At 40.8% G+C, this 15,288-nt stretch overlaps 1 protein-coding gene across 3 annotated transcripts in view; it reads left to right on the top strand.

The window, feature by feature from the left end:
- Window positions 1-15,288, top strand: part of ZNF277 (zinc finger protein 277) — a 708,300-nt gene that overhangs the window by 474,811 nt on the left and 218,201 nt on the right. For all 3 annotated transcript variants that reach the window (XM_044088678.1, XM_044088676.1, XM_044088677.1), the window contains one exon: window positions 229-325. In XM_044088678.1, the coding sequence (XP_043944613.1) occupies window positions 229-325 (97 nt within the window). The remainder of the gene's footprint in view (window positions 1-228; window positions 326-15,288) is intronic.

Consider the following 15,288-nt stretch of genomic DNA (forward strand, 5'->3'; position numbering starts at 1 on the left):
ACTCTGACAGCCTGAAGAACTTGGATCTCTCTCCTGAGTGGTCAGGAAGTAGATTACATTTTTTCAGAAATGACCTGAATTTTAGCTGCTACTTCATCATGTTTTACATTAACTTAAAATATTGGTGTTTCTTCATCTGTAGCTGATATTCTGACATTTCAGATTGTCACATGGATTAGTTGCCATAGATTTGAACATGCATATAATTGTTGTTCTGATTTCTTGCAGAGATTGGTCAGACTGGCAGGAGCACACTGTGTGTGCTGTTTGTCTGTTCTGTGAACATCAGGCTGACTCAACAGAGAATCTGTGCCTGCATATGAAGGTGAAGTACTCTGACTCTGGTTAAACCCTTCCATCTAATAATAGCTCATGCTTGATTTGTCTGCTGAAAAAGATTAAATGTGAATTTGTTCTCTTTTTAATAGCACAAGTGCACCCCCTTCTGCATAGCATATGGTATTACAGAAGCACTGAGTCATCTGAGGTTTTTTTTTTGCATAAAATAATGAAATCTGTGATTTAATTTTGAATGTTTCATTCGTTTAAAACAGAACAGGCATTTTCAGCACATAATATGCATATGCAAGGAACTAGTAGAAAGAGAAAATATAATGTGTGTAGTCATTGTCTTAGGTATATTAGATAAATATAGTCGGCAGTATGGGTTGATCTATAAATGCAATTTTTTTTATTTTTAAAGAATACAGACCATACAACTTGGCTTCCTAGCTAAAGAATTGGAGGAAGAGTGTATAATAATGTAGGCCAAAACCAGAGACCCTTTTTAAATATTGCTATTTAATTAGTTAATCAAATAACTTTTTCTTAATTAGCGTTCATCTTCTGAAGAAGTCAGAAACTGCATTGTCTGGCATTCTTTAGTGACTGTAATCCCAAATGATTTGACAGAAAATGTTATGAGGGACCGACCAAACATGAGAAACAAATTCAGGAATATTTCATGGCTATGACACACACTGCAGTGGCAAGTACTTTAGAAAGTTTCTGGTTACTGTACATTTTTTAAAATGTCATTTATATCTTCCCAAAATGGGAGGAGAACAGAAGTTGGGCACCAAAATATTCAATAGTCATTACGTACAGACACACAAGTGAAAATGCCTTTAATGTTTGATTGATTATGTAATTTCTATGGCTGTGATTCTAAAACATCATAAAGATGTATGCTTCAGTCATGTAAATGTCTGTCGCATGTCTATTATGGTTTTCTCTGACTGTATTTAATAACAAGTTTTGGAGCTTTTCACCACAGGATCCAGCTGCAAATGGACCTTTTTGGGCTTGTCATCAAACAAAAATAAATAACTTTACTGAAATTGCAGTATCTCAGTGTTCCCCTTGCTGTAAGCTACAGATCTTGGACACAATATATCTGAACAGAAGAGGTATGGGGGGTGCAGGGGTAATTTTCCCCTCTGCAAAAAATGTCTTACTAGATTTTTTATTTAACAACTTTCAGTTTTAGTCATATTCATTGTCAATCATACTTCAGTTTTCACATTTAAAAGTGTTGAGTACTTGTTTGTCTAAATTGTATCGTGAAGCATTCCCTAAAACACCTTTTTCTGACAGATAAGATTAAAGTTTAATAATGAAGGTATTTTTGTTCATTTCCTTAATATTATACTACACTCAATGGTGTAGACCTTGAATGTAAGTGTCTGAGTCCCGGTCATTTCATATGCTTGTTCACAACATTAGTTGTGATTACAGGTGTTATTCTGTCTGCTGTCAGACAGAAATGAAGATTGCAGATCATGTGATTTAGGACTCTAAAAGAATGGGTACAAAATGGCTTGCACATGGAACCATCTAAAAGGTAGCATTTACATTTTAAATGTAGACTAGGAACTTATATCAATAACAAAAGCAAACTGCAGAATGTTCTAGGGGTTATGGTAGCAGTCTCTGTAAAGGAAGGGCCTGGTAAGACAACAGACATCCTCCTTATATCGGTTAAATTAGAAGAGAATCCTTTTTTTTGTAACATTTGATTGGTCGAACGCTCAAAACTAGAAGCATTACCAACAGTACATGGAAGTAATAGTGAATCCAGTAAATAAATGTGAAATATGATAAAACAAATTATTATCCCACTTATAAAAAAAATCCGCCTATTATCACAGACATGTTTTTTAAATGTCTTTTATCAGATATACAGGGCTAGATGTTATGTGAGACTTTCATCTATTTGATGTGCATGGATTTATGATCATTTTAAAATAGGTTGATAAACGTAAGCTCTCCCAGCAGAACTTCAGCATATTTTTACTTGATTGTGGAGAAGGGCTTTTTTTCTCTTTCAACAAAATGGCAGTTTTAGTGAACTAAATTTTAGGATAACAGTTCTCTTAAGGGGCTGTTACTATGTCTGGTGAACAATCTGTACTGCCTTGTATTAGTTTCTTCAGTGGCATTTTGGAGCTTTTGGAAAGACCTGACAGACTGGGATTTAAATTTAGAGGCCTTTACAGATAAGGCTGAATCATATAAGTGATCCATTTTTCCAAACTTGTATAGTCATTTCTTAACCTTACATAGGTTGTCTTTTATGTTTCCTTCATCATATCTCCTTTGTCAGCTGTCCTGTCTGCCTCCTGTTTGAAATTGGGAACATGTTTTTTGGGGCCTGTGAATTATGCGTTCAGTTTTCAGAGAGGCAGAAGGGACTTTATGTAATAATTGCAGGTTCTCAGTGAAGGACATTAGAGAAGGGTTGTTATATGGAGTTTGACTTTTTGATGACATTTTGGCCGATAAAAGAGGGCAGATTATATTGCTGAGTACAGTTGGTCAGAAATAAACAGTCAGTCTTTGTAAGTCTGCTGTACCATCCACTGGGCAGTATTGGCTAAAGTTAGACTTGAAAGTGACTACTAGCCAGACAAAGTGTCTGTTACCCTGGGTTAATGAGAAGTATTTCTGAAAATTCTGTAAATTCTCACAGAAGATGTTATTAGTTAGATATACTTTTAGGGTGTTTGGACCCTAACAGAGTGTCTCCCTGTTGTGGAGTCAGTGGTGTGGTCGATAGCTAGTTTTTTGTGACTACTAGTTTGATTGCAGAGGGCTGTTTTGGAGTTTAATGCAGTTAATTTTTATTATATATATTATAAGAATGTTATACATTTGTATACACGGTTTAATTTGCTTATACTTTAAATACCAAATCTCTTGTGCATATTGTTGCTTTTTATATGTAGCTTATGTTATTTGGAATGAACATTTTGAAGGCAACAGCCAAATACAGTTTTAAGTTGCAGATGGACAAATACACATTTTCTCTCCTGTAAAGCTAGTTGCATATTACTGTTTGTTGTCATGGCCTGTTTTATTTATATAGCACACTTCATTTTGTCACATACAGTGCAGACTTACATTGCTACAAGTTTATAAGCATCCCTGACCTGACCAAAGGGAGGGAAGAAGGGTATGGGAACATTCCTGTCCCACATAAAGAACTGGAGACAGTATCACCAGCAATAGTCCAGTGAACAAACTGCTTATTAAGCGAACTCATTTAAGAAACATTGACAAAAGTATGTTAATTTCTTACTATAACATTGTTCTTTCATAGAATCAAATTTCAAGAAGTACCAGCTTTTGTTACTTTACTTTCTACCTTGCTGCAATGCGGTTGCTTGGTTATTTGGAAAACAACATTCTGTAGTCTATTTATTCCATCAGTAATGTGGTCACATGCCTCCATTAATCCCCATCCCTGTCAAGTTTTTGAAAAGGATGTTGTCATGGGGGTTAACTTTCTAATAGAATAAATGATAGTCAAATAAATAGTAGGGCTTACTCTGTGGATCCTGCTGTGCATAACGCAACTTAAAAGTTAGTTTTATTTATTTTACATCATATCAAACAGACACGTGCTACACGTTAAGATCCATATCACAGGCAAAAGCTAAAGCAGTCCTGTCTTCCTGATGCTTGCGCACCTTGCCATAGAAGTGAGGTTGTTTTTATTTCTTATTTTTATTTATGTAGAGGTGAAGTTAATTATACAGGAAAACAGAAACATACTGATGTAACATCAAAGGCGATATTTTAGTGCAGATTTCTTAAATTATATCATTAGGTTTAGGTGCAGTAAACTATTGCACAAAAATATTTTAAAAGAAGATTGGAATATTTGGCTTTGTACTTCTTTTGACCTATGAAGTGGCTATCTCTTTAAGTCTTAAACTTCTGTGTTTTTTGTCATGCACTCCTCTTTTAGCTGATGTGTGGTGTCCTGCACTAAATAGAAGTAGTGTGCATAATCCCAGAATCAGCATTTTTTTTCTAACTGCATGCCCTGTTCTTATTTGGAAGCTCCCACATTCAGTGCCTAATAAGCTAAGCATTACCAGACAGGGGCTGCTTTTTATACCTCAGACCTTTTTCTTTCCTTCTATTACTTCCACCAGGTCTTTGTGGTGAGCTTTCAGGGGGACTCAAGGTAGAATTCATACTACCCAAGGAAAATCAGTGGCCCTCAGGGAAATGTATGAATAAAATATTATAGGATAAAAGATTTTTGGCCAAGATTGGCAAAAGTGTAAAACAGCCAAAGCCCTAAGCACACATGTACCTCCCGTTGGCAGCAATTGCACTCTGTGTACAGACAAGAGGGAGGAGATAGGACAGTCTACAGAATCTAAACACTGGCCCACCTCCTACTGTTGCCACCATTCAGGAATGAATGAGTTATGTAGCTGTTGCCCTGGTGTCTGATCCTACAGATCAAAATAAAATATTAAAAAAAAAAAGTGACAAAGATGTTTTTACATAAAACATGTTTGAAAATGTTAATCTGAACATAATTTTATATGGAAATTCAGTTTGAATGTGGTTAAGGTAGATTTTGATACTGTATATTTGTTTTTTTGAAAGGATGATGCGATTTGCATTATAAAAAAAAAAAACGAACTGGAACCTGAATGAAGTAGAGGGTTATGGAGTAAAGGACTGGGGTTTAAAACAGAAGGGTGATCTTGAATTTTGTGAATAAAAGATCTAAATATGTACATATCTATTAATCAGTAAATACATAAATAAGATATGTAAGTGAAGTTCTCTTATCGTTTTAGTAAGGTGCATGGGACCCTTTAGACCCACCTGACCTACCACAACTCAGACAGATGGAACCTCAGTGTAGCATCTCATCCAAAGGACAAAGCCTCAGAAGTACAACACCCCACCATTCTAAATTACAGTGTTAGTACCTCAGTGTAGCATCTCATCCAAAGGACAAAGCCTCAGAAGTACAACACCCCACCATGCTAAATTACAGTGTTAGTACCTCAGTGTAGCATCTCATCCAAAGGACAAAGCCTCAGAAGTACAACACCCCACCATGCTAAATTACAGTGTTAGGACCTCAGTGTAGCATCTCATCCAAAGGACAAAGCCTCAGAAGTACAACACCCCACCATGCTAAATTACAGTGTTAGTACCTCAGTGTAGCATCTCATCCAAAGCACAAAGCCTCAGAAGTACAACACCCCACCATGCTAAATTACTGTGTTAGTATCTCAGTGTAGCATCTTATCCAAAGGACAAAGCCTCAGAAGTACAACACCCCACCATGCTAAATTACAGTGTTAGGACCTCAGTGTAGCATCTCATCCAAAGGACAAAGCCTCAGAAGTACAACACCCCACCATGCTAAATTACTGTGTTAGTACCTCAGTGTAGCATCTTATCCAAAGGACAAAGCCTCAGAAGTACAACACCCCACCATGCTAAATTACAGTGTTAGTACCTCAGTGTAGCATCTCATCCAAAGGACAAAGCCTCAGAAGTACAACACCCCACCATGCTAAATTACAGTGTTAGTACCTCAGTGTAGCATCTCATCCAAAGGACAAAGCCTCAGAAGTACAACACCCCACCATGCTAAATTACTGTGTTAGTACCTCAGTGTAGCATCTTATCCAAAGGACAAAGCCTCAGAAGTACAACACCCCACCATGCTAAATTACTGTGTTAGTACCTCAGTGTAGCATCTCATCCAAAGGACAAAGCCTCAGAAGTACAACACCCCACCATGCTAAATTACAGTGTTAGTACCCCAGTGTAGCATCTCATCCAAAGGACAAAGCCTCAGAAGTACAACACCCCACCATGCTAAATTACAGTGTTAGTACCCCAGTGTAGCATCTCATCCAAAGGACAAAGCCTCAGAAGTACAACACCCCACCATGCTAAATTACAGTGTTAGTACCCCAGTGTAGCATCTCATCCAAAGGGCAAAGCCTCAGATGTATAACACCCCACCATGCTAAATTACAGTGTTAGTACCTCAGTGTAGCATCTCATCCAAAGGGCAAAGCCTCAGATGTACAACACCCCACCATGCTAAATTACAGTGTTAGTACCTCAGTGTAGCATCTCATCCAAAGGACAAAGCCAGTACAACACCCCACCATTCTAAATTACAGTGTTAGTACCTCAGTGTAGCATCTCATCCAAAGGACAAAGCCTCAGAAGTACAACACCCCACCATGCTAAATTACAGTGTTAGTACCTCAGTGTAGCATCTCATCCAAAGGACAAAGCCTCAGAAGTACAACACCCCACCATGCTAAATTACAGTGTTAGGACCTCAGTGTAGCATCTCATCCAAAGGACAAAGCCTCAGAAGTACAACACCCCACCATGCTAAATTACAGTGTTAGTACCTCAGTGTAGCATCTCATCCAAAGGACAAAGCCTCAGAAGTACAACACCCCACCATGCTAAATTACAGTGTTAGTACCTCAGTGTAGCATCTCATCCAAAGGACAAAGCCTCAGAAGTACAACACCCCACCATGCTAAATTACAGTGTTAGTACCTCAGTGTAGCATCTCATCCAAAGGACAAAGCCTCAGAAGTACAACACCCCACCATGCTAAATTACTGTGTTAGTACCTCAGTGTAGCATCTTATCCAAAGGACAAAGCCTCAGAAGTACAACACCCCACCATGCTAAATTACTGTGTTAGTACCTCAGTGTAGCATCTCATCCAAAGGGCAAAGCCTCAGAAGTACAACACCCCACCATGCTAAATTACAGTGTTAGTACCTCAGTGTAGCATCTCATCCAAAGGACAAAGCCTCAGAAGTACAACACCCCAACATGCTAAATTACAGTGTTAGTACCTCAGTGTAGCATCTTATCCAAAGGACAAAGCCTCAGAAGTACAACACCCCACCATTCTAAATTACAGTGTTAGTACCTCAGTGTAGCATCTCATCCAAAGGGCAAAGCCTCAGAAGTACAACACCCCACCATGCTAAATTACAGTGTTAGTACCCCAGTGTAGCATCTCATCCAAAGGACAAAGCCTCAGAAGTACAACACCCCACCATGCTAAATTACAGTGTTAGTACCTCAGTGTAGCATCTTATCCAAAGGACAAAGCCTCAGAAGTACAACACCCCACCATTCTAAATTACAGTGTTAGTACCTCAGTGTAGCATCTCATCCAAAGGGCAAAGCCTCAGAAGTACAACACCCCACCATTCTAAATTACAGTGTTAGTACTGGAAAATGAATCTAAGCACCTTATGTGGGAACAAAATCCACAGTCTTCTGATCTTCTAGTATTAAACATGAGTGTCCTGCCTGTTGAGCCACTGAGTATTTTGGTGACTATTGCAGGTTCTGGGACTATGTCCACATGATATCTCCGCTCATGAAAGACAAGCAAAAAATGCACCTGTGTCTCAAGTGTTTAGTGGTAGTGGGGAGCACTCAGTGTGGATAGTGGCTGGAAAGTCCATTTTTTGGAGAGAGAAGATCTGGGGTCCAGATTTAAGCTCAGACTTGAAAGTCTTCTAATGCTGTGCTGGCTTCTGATTGCTTGCACACAGGTGTTTCCCCATGTAGTGAGAGATCGATGACCCACTTGTCATCTGCTGATGACCAAAACTTTGTCAGAGAGACACTCCATGGCATTTTTCCCTAGAAGTAAGACTGACTTCCCCTTGTCACACACAGCTTTTTTAAAGTGTATAATCTGTGACTTATGTGGGTCCCTCAACACCTAACAAAGCAGTCTGTATAGTATGTCCCTCAAATGGTCTGCTGTTTTGAGCTGGGCACCCTGCGGCTGATTCTTTTGTTGCAATATTTCTCTTAATTTGGAGTGGAAGTTACTTACAGAGAATGGGGTAAATGTTGCTCAACAAATCTGTCTTTCCACCATTTGTTTGTTTGTTGAAGCAAGTTTAGATCCCTGGTTGTAGTGTTAGTGGGACTGTTAGATTTGTATAGATATAAAAGGTTTTCGATTACTGGATTTTTAATGGCCTGAAAGGCTAGACACGGATCGTCCCCAAGGAGTCTTTAGGACGCTGAATAAAGGAAGTGTGTTTCAGCCTTTTTTGATAGCCACTGTCTTTTAAGGCTGTGGTCTTTTTAGTTAGGAAACTCTGTGGTATTTCAATTTGCTTGGTATGCTACTAAAATACATCTCAAAAGGGGTACTGTATTTCATAATAGGTCCAATCAGTGCAGAATATAGACGGTAAGAATTAATCTGGATCTAGATGAAATATTTTTTGAAATCAGCTGCACTAGGTAAAACAGTTACCTAACCACTGTTGCAACATGGTGGACAAAGGTAAGGGAGTTATCTATCTATGCTCCAATGTCACTCACCAGACTTTCATTTTGAAATGGGGTGTTGTCTGTCCTCTGAGATGAATGAAAGGATTGTTTACCAAATTAAGAATATTACACTTTTTAGCATTTAGTTTTAACACTTTTTTGAGCACCAGTTGTTGGAATGTATAAGTTCCAGTTGGAGCTTCTGTATAACAGTGGGGAATTTGAGGATTACACCAGGTCTGCAAACTTGGTTAGCCAGAGACATCCCTATTTGTAGTTTGGAGATCTGTGAAGTATATGCCAAGTACACAGAGCCCTGATGAGCACTACTAGTCACCTTCATGTTTGCTGAAGACACATATATCTTCCACATGCCATCACTTGCCCAATATGTCACAGCTGTAACCTGACATGCAAGAGGCTTTAGTCTTCTGCACATTAGGTCTTTGGGCTGTGAAGTGCTTCTCTCATGTCGCAGTTGCAGCCTTCCATGAAGGAGCAGGCTTAGGAAAAGCATTCCACTCACTCTGTCTCTTATCAGTAGGAGGAGGAGGTGAAGTCATTGTGTACCATTAAAGCAGTATACTTTCCATATAGCCAACAGTGATATCATGAATTTAGCAATAACTGTAGGGATTTGCTTAATTAGGAAAGCCTAACTCTATTTTTCCTCTTTTCTTGAAGTAGTGCTCTAGGGTGTATACTTGAAGTCCTTTTTCAGAAGGAGTTTCTTGTTTGGATTGCTTTCTCAAAAAATCTTTAAGTGTTTCCAAAACAGCATACATAGGGTCCTCCCTAATTTTCTTGTGAATAGCCTGTTTAAATGTATAGGAAGAAGACTTCCAGCCACAACCACCAATTCCCACCTTATTCTCCAACACACCATCCTTTCACTCAAAAGTTTATTTTATTTTTTTGCACAGAGGGCAAGCTGTGTTGCATCCCTCCACATGACGACTGTGCCCCTACACTCACATACTGTAAATGTACTGTTTCCAAGGAGTGTATATTTACAGAGGCAGTCTGTATGTTAAAGTATCTCACACTTGCATGCACAGAAGAGCGCTCAGCTCTGAGTAAATAAGTCATGAGTAAGTAAAAGACAAAGGTAAAACTGTCTGTATGAAGAGGGCCAAGACCCTCTCTGCACCAACCACGTCATGGCTACTTAATTATTCTTACTTAAGAGTTTGCACATCCTTAGGGATTAGTGCATTTTTTCTTACCCGTCTCAACCCAGAGTAGCGGTGGGTCTACTCTGGATTTCTCTTGGACTCATGGGTAGCTCATTTTGTCTTTGAGACTGACTGCAAAAACTTGTGGAGGAGTTTCTCTTCTGTTGCTTGTATCTGTAATCTCATTCTGTTGTTACTGCCCAGAGCTCATGACAGTAAGTGGAAATGGGGATGTAACCTGACTGGTAAATTCAGATCATTGGTTTGTTTTCAGCTCTGTTTTTTTACCACAGTTTAACAATACCAAGCCAAAAGCCTCAGAAAGGAAAGACAAGACAGAATCCACACTGTGTAAATTAAGCGCTTTCGTTTTTTTATAAAAACTTCCTCAGAATACCATACAAACAAACAGATACAAAACTATACAAGACTGACTCATTTTATATCATACCCATTCATAAAATTAATGACATCATAATTGAAAAATAAGTTAATTGATTGACCCTTTTATTACATCAAATGAATAAATAATTTCATAAAACATTTGAATAGCCTATAAAACACATATTGTGTGTTTTAATATATAATATAAAATATAGAATGTGGAACAATGTCTATTCTCTTTGAACATTAATGACCTTCCATTTTAAGCCTAAGAACAGAACTAATAGAAATACTTGTATTCAGTCCTGGAAACTGTGCTGCGTTAGTTCTTAGCTGCCATCTAAGTTCTCTGTTTTCCAAATAGTCATTAAGGGGACCCCCTCTATCCCCCATAATAACCTGATCAAGCACTGAAAATCTAAAATTATGACCTGTATTACTCTTAATATGACTAGCCAATACATTTTTCATATCCTCCTTTTTGATGTCATAAAGGTGTTGGTACATTCTGCTCCTAAGGGCATTAATTGTCTTGCCAATATAGAAACAGGAACACTGGGTACACATCCCTATGTACACAACACCCTTACTACTACAAGTATATTTCTTCTTGTACGTGTATTTCCCATAATTAGGTATACTTAATTCAGTCCCTTCCAAGATGTACTTACATTGTGAGCAGAACCCACATTTAAACATACCCCTGATCTCAGGACCCCCTTCTTGTACTCTTTCCAGCATGTTTTTTATAGTTGTATCCTTTTTATAAACTATATTAGGGCCAATTCCTACAATATCCAAATGTTCCTGATTAGTACCAAACAGGTTCCAATTATGTTTTATTATATTACTTATATTTGTAAACAGCTGATTATATTTGAAAATAGCAGCTCTTTTAAATGTATTATTTTCCCTTCTGTGATCACCTGAAAAAGAGACGTCACACCCTTTACCTAGTAAAGGGACAAAAATCCCTTGTTTTCTTTTATTTATGACCTCTTTCAAAATTTTATTAATAAACCGTAATGGATAGCCTCTGTTTGTTAACATTCCCTTTAAGGTATGACTTTGGTCTAAAAACTCTTGATAATCAGAAATCATCCTAGCCAACCTCACTCCCTGTCCTTTCACCAGTGCCTTCATCTGACGAAGAGGATGGAAACTGGTGAAATGCAGACGTGAGTTGGAATATGTGGGTTTTCTAAAAATAGTAGTCTCAAAACAAGTGTTAAGGTTGTTTTTGTAAATAGTAATAGCCAGATAATCAATTTTCTCATTTGATATAGTATGTGAAAATTCCAAAAAAGTTGTACTTTCTTTAATAAATCCCAAAAATTCATTTAATAATTCCAAACTTCCATCCCATAAAATGACAATAATATTTCCAGTATTTTTCATAGGGGCTAGCCATAATAAATTCAGTCTCCCAAAATGCTAACACTATGTTAGCAAAAATGGGTGCACAAGTAGCCCCCATGGCTACACCTTTACTTTGTTTAAATAGTTGTCCCTCAAATACAATTATATTGGTGTCCAAAATAACTTCCATAAGGCTTCTAAGAGTAAGAATCCTGTCATGCCTCATTTCAGTAAACCGACATAGGTATGAGTAAAACCAGTCAATACCAATTTCATGGGGGATGACGGAAAACAAATCCTTGACATCTATGGTTACAAAAATAAGGCTATGATTGTACATGTTTTTATTGAAATCACCAATTCCAAATTCACATGGCCTTTCGACAGAGTGGGTAAGATCTGGTACCACCCTGTTTGTTGATATACCACACAACCAACATGTCAGATTGTATCGCACTCGTCCCTGGAGGAAGAAGGTCCTGAAGTGCTTGCAACGCCAGAAGCACCGCCCTCATCTCCAGAATGTTGATATGCAGATGAGCCTCGTGCTCTTGCCATGTGCCATGAACAGTCCTGCCAAGATAATGCCCCCCCCCCCCACCTGACCTGGGAGGCATCCGTGGTCACAGTGAAAATGGGTTGGGCAGGCACAAAGGGAGCTCCCGTGAACAAGTTGCTGGGGGCTATCCACCAATGAAGGTCCTTTTTGCATGATTCCATCAGCAGGATAGAGTGACTCAGCGGTAGATATTGGAATGACCACTGGGAGAACAGGAGCCATTGAAGGATTCTCATGTGCAACCTGGCTAAAGGTATTAACAGAATTGTTGAGGCCATCGTTCCAAGAAGTTGAAGAATCCATTTTGCTTTGACCTTCCGAAGAGGAAGAAGACACTGAACTTGTCAGATGAGGTTTTGTGCTCTTTTGACGAGGAGATGAACTGTCATATCCACTGTGTCTACCTCTGTACCTATAAAAATCACAGATTCCGAGGCAGTAATGCAAATTTTTCCCAGTTTATGGAGATCCTTAGTTGAGCACAAAGCTGAATGGTGGCGTCCCTGTTTTGGATGCGATGCCTGGTGGGGGCAGTCAGGAGCCATTCGTCCAAATACGGAAACACCTGGAATCCCTGATGTCTCAGGTGAGCTGTCACTAATGCCATGCATTTGGTGAACACTCTGGGGGCTGTGATGAGACCAAAGGGCAGAGCACGAAACTGATAATGGCTGGCTCCCAGCCGGAAGCGTAGATATCTCCTTGACGCCTTGTCCATTTTTATATGGTAGTAGGCGTCTTGGAGATCCAGAAAGCACATCCAATAGTCTTTCCCTAACAACGGGAATATCGACTGCAGTGTGACCATCCAAAACTTGTCTTTCTACACGGATTCGTTTAATCTGCTGAGGCCTCAAGTCTCTGGTCCGTTTTGGGACTAAAAAGAACCTGGAGTAAGTTCTGGATCCTGTCTGGTCTGCTGGGACGGGCTGGATGACTCTTTTTGAGAGCAACTTGATCTCCACAGTTGCCTGATCCCTGTCATTGGGTGGAAATCTGGGATCTTTTTGGGAGCAAACCGTGGAAGGGAAAAGGGTATGATATAGCCTCTGGTAACAACTCTTTGTACCCACTTGTCTTGGGTTATATTTAGCCAGGCTTCTGAATACAAAGAGATGCGACCCCCAACTGGCCACAGAGAAACGCAGTCTGGCCCCACATCAGGAGCGCTGATAAGGCCACCCTCGAATGGAATCACGGCCTTGCTGGTATTGCGGACCACCCCTGCCTCTAGGGCGACGTCTACCATTTCCTCCTCCTCTGCCTCTGAAGGAGGATTCACTCTGTGTCCAGAAAGAACCTCTGGGATTTTTTGAACCACATTTTACCTCCCCTTTGAACTTTGGGGTATGGTCGAGAGGGAATGGTAAAATGGACTCCCATGGCAAAGAGAGTCTTTCCTTCCTGCTCACACAGAGTGAGTGTTTTTTTCACCTTGGGACCAAACAAGGAGGAACCATCAAACGGGGCGTTGGTGAAGTTGGACTTAAAAGGCTCCACAAAATTACACAAGCGCATCCAGGAGTGGCGCCTAAGGGCAACTCCTGAACCCGCTGTTCTGCTCACTCAATCAGCCACATGGGAGATGAGCTGCATGGAGGAGTTAACTACCGAATTTAGGGTGGACAACTGAGCAGAGATCCTATCAGGGACTCCCTCAGGACAAGCACCCTGTATGGAATCTCCTATCTCCTTGAGGAGATCCCTCTGCACTCTCGTGAAGTGGGTAAGATAGTTCAGAGATCGAAGTGTAAATGCCGCTGAACTAAATACATGCTTCCCAAATCTGTCCATCTGTCGAGACTCCTTGTTTGGTGGATGAACAGAGGAAGAAGTCTTCGTCAACTCCTCCTTTGTGGCCACCGCCACCACCATGGTATCTATGAGAACACCCTTAGACAAGAATTCTTTTCCAGGAGAGGCAGACAGGAACTTATTTGGTCTTCTAGGAACTGGCTCCACGGCATTGGGAGTATCCCAAACCTTCCGACTAACCAGATCCATTAGTTCGTCGAAAGGTGGAGACACACAAGAGGCAGAGGTTTGAGACCCAAAAGCCTTTAGGTACACCGACTCCTCCTCAGAAGGGTTGAGAGTGGGCCAGTCACAACTCTGTTTAAGGATCTCCAGGATGTCCACAAAGGAGACATCATCAGAGGATGACTTGGGGGGACCCCTCCGATTCCTCGAGGTCAGTGTCCGATGTCAGAGACTAATCCTGGGAGTCAATATGCTTCCTCTTGCATACCCTCTTCAGAGGAAGCTCCTCGAAGGGACCTTCTGGGGAGGCCTCGTAAGAGTGGGAACCACCAGCTTGTGGCTCCTGAGGCTGCAGGTCTCTGCTGTCTCCAGAGAGAATAGGTACTGAGACCAATGTGGGAGCCCTGGGGAGAAGAGTGCTTGTACCACTGGCAGGGGCTGTAGATTGAGACAGCACACTCCTCATCACCTCAAAAGCTGACCTCTCCGGCTCCGAGGACTCTCCCCGCTCCGAAGAGACAAAGGATGGTGCCGGAGCCCGAACCATCGGTTCCGAAATAGATGCAGGGTACGAGCCCACCCTGGCGGAAGCACCAAGAGGAAGGCTCGGAACCGATGAAGATCGATTCAAACCCTCCCCATCGGCGCCGACAGAAGAGCTTCAGTCCCTGGACATGATGGATGGGGCTGAGCGTGTTGGAGCTGAACTCGGCTCTAATGCAGCAGCAAAGGGAGCCAGAACCGAGGGTTCCTCCATTGGTAACAAGCACTCCGGCTCCGAAAAGCCATCATGGCTCGGAGGAGAAATCACAGATGAGGGCAAAACTGGTTCGAGTGGCTCCGGAGTCGACTGGGTCGGAGCCAACAAAAATTTAGGCAGAGCAGATGACTTTAGGAGTCTCAGTACTACTCTCTCCACATCTTCTTCTGAAAGGCTCCTGGAAGATCTGGAAGATAAAGTTGGGGATCTCGACCTAGCAGGCACTGGAGATTTGATCAGCAAGGAGACCGGTAGGGATTCTGAAGACCGTCTCCGAGCAGTAGAGTCAACTATTTCCAAAGGTTCAGCAGTCAGCACCGAAGCACCTTTGACCGCCTCTGAACCATGGTGCTTTCCTTCGGCTCCAAAGACTGAGGAGTCGAGGAGACAGACTTAGTTAATTTGGAAGGTGACTCCAAGACACCAGCCGGTACCGGAGAAGGCTTTTTTGAAGCTTT

The sequence above is a fragment of the Protopterus annectens genome, chromosome 11.part0 (genome assembly GCF_019279795.1).
Source record: "Protopterus annectens isolate FY-2018-M chromosome 11.part0, PAN1.0, whole genome shotgun sequence".
In the NCBI taxonomy this organism is placed as follows: domain Eukaryota; kingdom Metazoa; phylum Chordata; order Ceratodontiformes; family Protopteridae; genus Protopterus; species Protopterus annectens.